Here is an 8,043-nt window from a genome sequence, read left to right as displayed (position 1 = left end):
TTTTACTTTGGAAGTACTCCTGTCTACAAAAGAGTTCTGCTTTCAATTGGAGCAAAAAGGACAGAGAAAAATCCACATAGCAGATGCAGTTTCATTGGATTATGATTCAAAAGAAAACAAAGAACTGAACTTTAAACAACCAAAGAAATGAAACATGAAATCTGCAAATGACAAAGGAAATAAGCAGAAATGCTCCTACTGCAATATGAAACTGGATCTTCCAACTGATGCGCGGTAAAAGAACGCTTACCTTGCTCGACAACCTTGAATTTGAAGCAAAAAAAGAAAAGCAGACACTGACCAATTTGTCTGTACATTCTAGCATATCCTCAGGCCACTGTGACCAAAAAAGTTTCTCAGTTAGAGATCACAAGCAGCAGAACCTCATGCCTGTGGTTCTTGAAACCTACCACGGCATGTATGCCTCTTCTTCAATCGGGGCAGGAAGGTTGAGATCAATTAGACTAGGCATCTCGGATGGTTCTTGCTCAATCACAACACTTCTATCCTCCGAACCTCCGACAAAATGGGACCTCTTGTGACCACCTAAAGCTTGACCGGACCGGAAAACCCTGAAGCAGATAGGGCATTCATGCACTTTCCCTTTCTTTGACACCATTTTCTTCTCAACATTTTCAGAAAGGTCTTGCTCAAGAGGCTTTTTCTTTCTGAAAGTGTCTACGGTTGTAGGATCAACAATAAAAGTAGGAACATATTCATCATCGATGCTGTCTTCGCTAATTTCATTCATTGATCCACAGCAACCGTTAATCTTGTTGTGACTAGCCCTCCGTCCTCCAAGAGAATGGCGTGATGTCAAGCTCTCATATTCATTCTCAACTCTAATCCTCGAATCATGCTTCATTGAAGCTCTATCAACTTCTTCACACCCCTCTTCCCCAATCATATCCTTCTCCAAAAATTCTAACTTCTTGCACTTATAATTGATTAAGCCTTTCCCCATTTCAGCGTCGGAATGCTCGAATTGAGAACAAAACTGCCCATTTGGCTTCTTAATTTTAAGATTCCGGTGAAAGCCATCAACAGAAACATCTGATTCAACTTTCCTGGGTTCATTTCTGAAATACCCAGAATCAGAATTCTCAGAAAGTCCAGGTTCAGAACCTTTGAAATTCCCATCTCTTGTTCTCTTCAGAGCCACAAACTCATTACCAACAGTTCCACAATTAAAACCATTCTTTGAATCGATTTTCATGTCAATAGATGAAGATTTAGCATCCAAAGTCACTGAATGATTCTCTGAAGATTCCACAACTGAATCAGGACATCCTCTATATCTAAAATCCCTAGACAGCATCATCAAAGAAATAGCAACCTCTTCCTGTTCTTGCTCTATATCAGAAGCAGATAAAGAACCATTTGACAAAGAAAACTGAGAAGGGTAAACACCAATAGTCTTGTACCTTAATCTCTTAGACCTCCTCTGCCCTCCCGGACCCGATGTCTCGGTCTCTAACTGGTGATCACTTATGAGTTTCAGATTTCCACCAGACCCAGAATGATCCTTGAACCGATTCTTTCTGATCTTATTCTTTTCTTTCTCTGAATGACAAGCCATGTGACCACAAAGAGCCTTCGATGATGAGAAACCTTTACCACATTCTTTGCACACTTTTTCTTGATTTAAACTAGTGATGCTGGAATCCGAAAGCCTCCTTGATTTAATGGGATTCTCTCCAAGCACATAACCAGATTGCAGACCAGATTCATCACCCATATAACTCTTGCTCTTAATTTTGTTAATCTTGGCTTCCTCTGCTTCAATTGTGTGTCCATATTTATGAGACCTAATGTGACCACCCAAGGCCTTGCCGCACAGAAATCTTTTGTGACAAAACTTGCAGACGAACTTCCTGTTTCGATTTTCTTCCATTGACAAATAAAACCCAAATTGACCCCAGCAATCAAAAAGCACTAAAATCAGTTACTCAAAACAGATTACCTCACAAATAGTGCCGCATTCCATGATCAAGGAAGACCCAAATATGTTCAGATCTAGCGGCCGAGGAGAGGTGATCACAAAGTGTTTCTTCTTCCTATTTTACTGGAAATGCTCAGAAGAGAATCAAGAGTTTGAGGTGTGACAGCCTTTGCCAAGTACAAAATCGACCCACAAACAAAAGACCCTTCAAATCCTTTTTTTTTCAAAGTACACAAATACCCTTTTCGGTTTGGAGAGCAATGTAATGGGTTCACAAAACAAAATCGAGGAGATGGGTGGATAATGATGGCAAAGAAGAAACCTATCAAGGCAGCTATCAGAGAACAACCATAACTTATTCTCTCTCTCTCTCTCTCTCTACTTTGTTTTTGTGTTGTAGTTGGAGGAGAATTCCATGCATGGAAGCAAAACATTAAAAAAAGGAAAAGAAATGATAGACAGCACGTGTACTCTAATGAGAGGTTGGATTGAAGGGTCAGGATTTGTGGGACTTTTGAGTATCCCAAGAATTGTGGATTCATTCAGTATTTACCTATTTAGTTGCTCCAAAAACACTATCTATGCATACTCTGTCTTTGCCACTTGACTACTTGTTGTTAACTCACACAATGACACTACTACAGGTGTAATTCCACAGAGACTCATTAACATTTGATGGGTGCTCTTCAAAATACACACTTGGCAGATGGCAGAATTGGTTTGACCAAGTAAAAAAGAAAATGTAGAAGATAATACTCACTGAATTCCCGTGCATGGTGCACTAAAAAATCTGTCTTGTTGACTTGTTAATTACAAGTGGAAACCAAATTTTGTGGGTGCTTCCATGAAAGGAAAGTTACATGATCGAATCACATATTTGTCATTTTCTGTGGAAAATGTTGGTGTAAGTTCTACGACGGAGTCAAGTCAATAAACCCTTACAAGTGCTTTGCCTTTAGAAAAAGTTGATCAGATTATAATTTGGATGGGTGGCTATGGATTGTTTATTTGAAAAATGAAGTCATGTTATAGACATCTGTCATGAACAGTTAGTAACATATATGTTTGATTTGGGATGACACAAGCAAACTTGTATTCTCACTTGTCTTGTTGGGTGACCAAAAATGCAAACCAAAATGTCACAAAGTCTAGATAGCATTGACTGCGAAATTGTTGAATTATATTTATGTTTTCATAAATTGGAGTAGCAATTAATAGTTTTTTCAACCAAACCACCTTACAAGTTTGTCTTTATACATTTGTTATGAATCTAAACTCCAACTATCACACCCGTACGTATAGAAATATGTATTAGACTTTTTAAATTATTTGTCAATTAAAATTTTAGAATTTATGTCGGTAAATCAATCTCACGCATCGGGCAGCCAGGGATACGCATAATGCACTTGCGAATTGATTATATGTTTGTAATGCAAACACAAATGAGGGAACTATGGGCCTCTGGCCCACATAAACCTTGAATGGCCCAACCCTCCCAAGCATCTTGATAGAGAAAACACCATTGTTTGGTTAATCAGTAATCTCTATTGGCATTGGCATTGCAATTGCAAATGGGTACAGAAGCAAGCAGAGTTGTTGCGAACAGAACTCTAGGCTTTAGCCCTGTCACCTGGCTAGCATATTAGATTAAGTACAGCAGCAAGGTCCTGGGGAATGTTCTTTATTCCACCCTTTTTATTTCCATTAGTTTTCTTGATTCCAGTTTCAGATGAGAGGATGTGAAACCAGTCTCCAAGTGCAGATTTCAGATGATATATAGGAAGAAGGATAGACCAATTCAGTAAGGATATAGATATCATTGAGAGATGGCTACAAGGCAATAAAGGAGGGCATAACGGCCACTGACAATGTTTACCCCCAAAAAAATTGAATTGGAAGAAATTTCTATTTTGCCTCAGAAAATTTCTTCTTCCATAGCAGTCTTAATTTACAATTTGTATCGAGCTCATGGCACTCTAAAAGGTAGGACCACCATTTGTTGTCTTGTCATCCCAACTTTCTTTACCAAAGATCTCTTCGATGATGTTGCATGTAGGTAGAAAGTCTACACCTTTCGTCGGGCTTGGATACCTGGCATCCCAAACTTTAGCATCACAGGGTTCCATAAGATAAACATGCCGCGTAACATCCCTAGATCCATTCAGTTGTCCATGCAAGCTTTTGTTATGATCAGTCCTGACAGAGCTCATTGGCAAAGAAGTCTCCGCATCAAATGGACACCACGAGTCAACCATACTATGCCCATGTTGAAGAGAAATGTGGGAGTCATGTTTAACATTGAAACCACCGTCAACCCCATCGCTCCCACCTACCTTGCTGGTCACAGTATCAAACCTGCTCTCACCAAATGACTTCACATGCAATCCATCTGATACATTAACTATTCCACAATCCTCCCCCATCGCATCGCCACATTTATCTCCTTCATCACCACCACCACCACCACCACAATCACAATCGTCATTGTCACTATCATCATCATCAGAGTCATCATCATTCTCATGAGATTTTCTCCCAATTTCGTCCTGATCATCTTGATCAACAAGTGAATCAATATCTGAGTCATCATCTTCTGAAACTCGAACTTCACGAGAGGTCCTGTTTCCATGCCACTCATCATTGTCACTGTCAACATTGAGCAAGTTCGATCGGTTCTGCACAGCCCGCCTATGCAGTATAAAGACATTAAAATAATAGCTGACAAGTTCCTTTGTGGTTCGGTAAGGAAACACTGCTGGCAAGTGCTTCCAAAAATTCTGACCCAGGGATGCAGGATTGGAGTACACAACCTCATGAAAAACCCGTTGCTCTTCTTCTGTCCATCTATGTGCCACCTCCTCTCCCATGTCATAGAAGCCCAAAGTCACAAATTTTTCATGTCCAAGGGCCTTCTTTAGTACTTCTCGTTCTTCTGTTAAGTGCTGCCGCACACATCTTACAGAGCCTTCATCAATGCAGCCACAGTTGGTTCTTCCACTTCCAGCCTTGTCATTATTGTGTGGAAGTTTCATGTCAGGCATTTGAATGACGCAACTTCCCATCAGATGCACATCATGTTCATAATCAGAATCTTCTACGTTGTTTTGCAAATGCCCACTCCACACTGGAAGAGTAGCCTGATGATTAGGTCCAAGAGGAACTTGTCTTTTTGGAGGCCGGTCCAAGTATGATGAATAGACATCCTCAAAAGGAGTAAATGTTCTCTGCGGAAAATTAAATTCAAAATACTCTGGGGAAAGAGAAGAATAAGATGCACCCCCAGTTCCAGCATCTTCATCTCCAGAACTGCTGGTGACCCAGGACAAGGGAGCACTTGTTTCTAGATCTTTCTCTGCTTGTTTTGAAACCTCAGTATTTTTATCTTCAATAACCTCATTCTCACCTGCTTAGCGCAAAATAAGTTCAGACTCTATAACAATCTAAAAGTAGATAATTCACTCAGTTGAGTACAACACATTGCCAACTGTGATACAGGGGCATTTTCAAATCATCTATCAACATATGAGTATCAATTACCGGAAATCTTAGTGTTCTGAAATGCGTCATAGCAATCAGAAAAGTGAATCAGCTTATTGCTACGATCCAGCTGTCTTGAATGCTTGAATGGAAGCTCCTCGAACTCCTCATCATCAAAAGGCCTTTTAAATCCCATCTGAACTGCAAGACAGATATATATACGATCAAGAAGAACATTCAGGAAAAGAACAAAAAACAAAGATGTTCAGTTCAGACTGCACAGTTGCTCTTTACTAGCTAGTTCATGTCCATAAAGATATAATAGCATATTCATTGGCCTTTATAAAATATCTCAAAAGAAAAGCAAAACGAGAAAACATTTAAGCTATAACTCATAGCGAGACCAATAAATATAATTTTACAATTTTTGTGGAAAAAATTTTCTATCAAATAATGCATGTAGTAACCATACCCCGATGTCAATTGCGTTGAACTTAAAAGCAGCACAACATATCAAATAGGGCTATCAACTAGATTATTTGCCCTAATCAAAACAAGACATTTTGACATATCAGCATATGTATAACATTTTTTGTACTTAAAACCTTTTCTTAGTTTATGCCAGCCAGACAACTCACAATGTGTAGAAGTAAGCTAAGCAGTACTGCAAAAAACAAAGAAACAAAAACAACTCAAGCAAGCAAAACTAGACAGTATGATAAGCAGCTGCTTCTTGTCGAGAGGGTAAAAAATTTCAAGAAACCAATTAACAGAAATTAAATAATACAAGGAACAAAGCAATCATTTCTTACTCCACTCAATATTGCCTTCCTAATCAAATATATACACTAAGAATCATAACATGTTCATAACAAGAATAAAGAACAACATGCCAAAAGCAGCAAAAATTCAAAACTAACAAAATTTACCTCCCAAGCACGCCTAATTCAGAATTCCAACAAATGCAGAGAGAATGGACTGGAAATCAAGGGAGCAGCCTAGAACCCTAATTTCTGAGAAATAAACACTTAATTGTAGACTATAGGTGTTTAATTTATGTAAAAGAACGTTTTCCCAATTCAATTTGACTATAGAGGAAAAATCCCAAATTCTATGGAAACCCTAACCCTAGGTTTCAAATTCGGGAACAAACCAACAAAATTAATGACCGAAAACAGGTGGAGAAACCTCGCGACAACGAGCCCCAACAAAACCCTCTACAAATTTACAGATCTAAGAAGGCTTTACAGATCGAAAAAATCGAAACCCTAAAATCGAAACGAATCGATAATCATCCACGAATTGGAGACAAATTCAGAGAGGTATATCAGAAATTAATTCAGAAACGGCGAAGTATCGAGAGATTACAGGCTTGACGAGAACGAATCGGAACCCTAAAGTACAAAATTTTGTGCAATTAACGGCTAAGATCGAAAAAGGTATCGATCGATGGAGAATATAAGAGATCGAACGAATCGACAGCCAGATCTGATATTAGATGACTTAATTTGACAGAAATCAGAACTCGATCAAATCGAGGTTGGAGGAGGAAGACGATGAATGTTTAGGGATACGATTTGTGCTTTTTGTACACGAAGCGGTCCATCAAAGGAAACCGGGTTAATTTCGAAGGCAGCTGGCTGAGAGGCGTTGTATTTAAGCAGACCGGCCCGGTTTCTTCTGCAATGACAGTAATGCCCTCCGTTATTGGTTTATATAATGATTTATTTATTAATTGACCATTAACTTGTATTCCGACATCATCAGAAATACCAATTTATCATTATTATATCAAATCTTTACGCAAATTTAATTTGTTATTGTCTGAAAAAAAAACACTCCTATGAAATAGCATAATAAATAGTCTCGGATATTTTTTGTAGAAGTAATTCTTTCTTGTAAAGAACCCATTTCAGTACTAAGGGTGGGTTGATAACCCACAGCGGAGGGCATTCTCCCCAATAAGGCGGATACTTCGGATCCAGCTTGGACGAAACGGAAGATATTGTCGATAAACAGAAGTACGTCCTTGTGGATGTAAAAGACGATCCGCACGTCAGTTGATGATATGGTTGATTAAGCGACAAGTCTCCGTGAATCCTACAAGAACAATGGAGAGGGCGACCATTTCGTGGTCCCGGGACACTCCGATGCTCAAGTCAGTAATCATATTTAGAGAATCAAATTGGAAGTGAAATGAGAGCATACCTGGGATGAGTCTAACCATCCTCCTTTTATAGTGTTGTAGGTCGTATCTGTTGGGATTTTCATATCCCAAGTCTGTTGAGATATTGATCATTCGTTGTGATATGAGGATTCTTCATGATCCGTTCTAATTTGAGTTTGAATCTTCCCTAGGTTGTCGTTAGGAAGTCTTCCTTCGATCATGCATGGTTGTTAGGCTGGTATGCTAACCTGATGGTAGGTAGGATATGGAGAGTCATGGTGTAGATAAGACCAAATCTCTCTTGATCTCTGATCCCTGATTTTTTTGCATTGGAACATTTGTTAGATTGAGGATGATATCTTAGCGTGAGATATTATTTCTTGAGAGTTGTCATCTCTTTGATTTAATTCTTAGCATGATGTTTCCTTCATGGAAACTGTTGTAGTACGTTCCTGTG

At 39.0% G+C, this 8,043-nt stretch overlaps 2 protein-coding genes across 3 annotated transcripts; both read right to left on the bottom strand.

The window, feature by feature from the left end:
- LOC120002566 (zinc finger protein ZAT9-like) lies at nucleotides 1-2,297 on the bottom strand. Its single transcript, XM_038851331.1, has one exon. The coding sequence runs from the start codon at nucleotides 1,892-1,894 to the stop codon at nucleotides 407-409; it is 1,488 nt and encodes a 495-aa protein (XP_038707259.1). The 5' UTR covers nucleotides 1,895-2,297; the 3' UTR covers nucleotides 1-406.
- A 1,434-nt stretch (nucleotides 2,298-3,731) lies between these two features.
- On the bottom strand, nucleotides 3,732-7,032 carry LOC120002565. Of its 2 annotated transcripts, none has more exons than XM_038851329.1 (3): nucleotides 6,349-7,032; nucleotides 5,480-5,620; nucleotides 3,732-5,345 (listed from the first exon to the last, which is right to left on the bottom strand). In XM_038851329.1, exons 2-3 carry the CDS (start codon nucleotides 5,613-5,615, stop codon nucleotides 3,919-3,921), a joined length of 1,563 nt encoding a protein of 520 aa, XP_038707257.1. In that variant the 5' UTR covers nucleotides 5,616-5,620; nucleotides 6,349-7,032; the 3' UTR covers nucleotides 3,732-3,918. The 2 variants fall into 2 exon arrangements, with proteins under 2 accessions (XP_038707257.1, XP_038707258.1); XM_038851330.1 differs by having other exon boundaries at nucleotides 5,480-5,615.
- Between the last annotated feature and the right edge of the window lie 1,011 nt (nucleotides 7,033-8,043).

The sequence above is a fragment of the Tripterygium wilfordii genome, chromosome 7 (assembly GCF_013401445.1).
Source record: "Tripterygium wilfordii isolate XIE 37 chromosome 7, ASM1340144v1, whole genome shotgun sequence".
In the NCBI taxonomy this organism is placed as follows: Eukaryota; Viridiplantae; Streptophyta; class Magnoliopsida; order Celastrales; family Celastraceae; genus Tripterygium; species Tripterygium wilfordii.
Note: the sequence above shows the minus strand (reverse complement) of the source record. Positions and strands in the feature narration are given on the sequence as shown.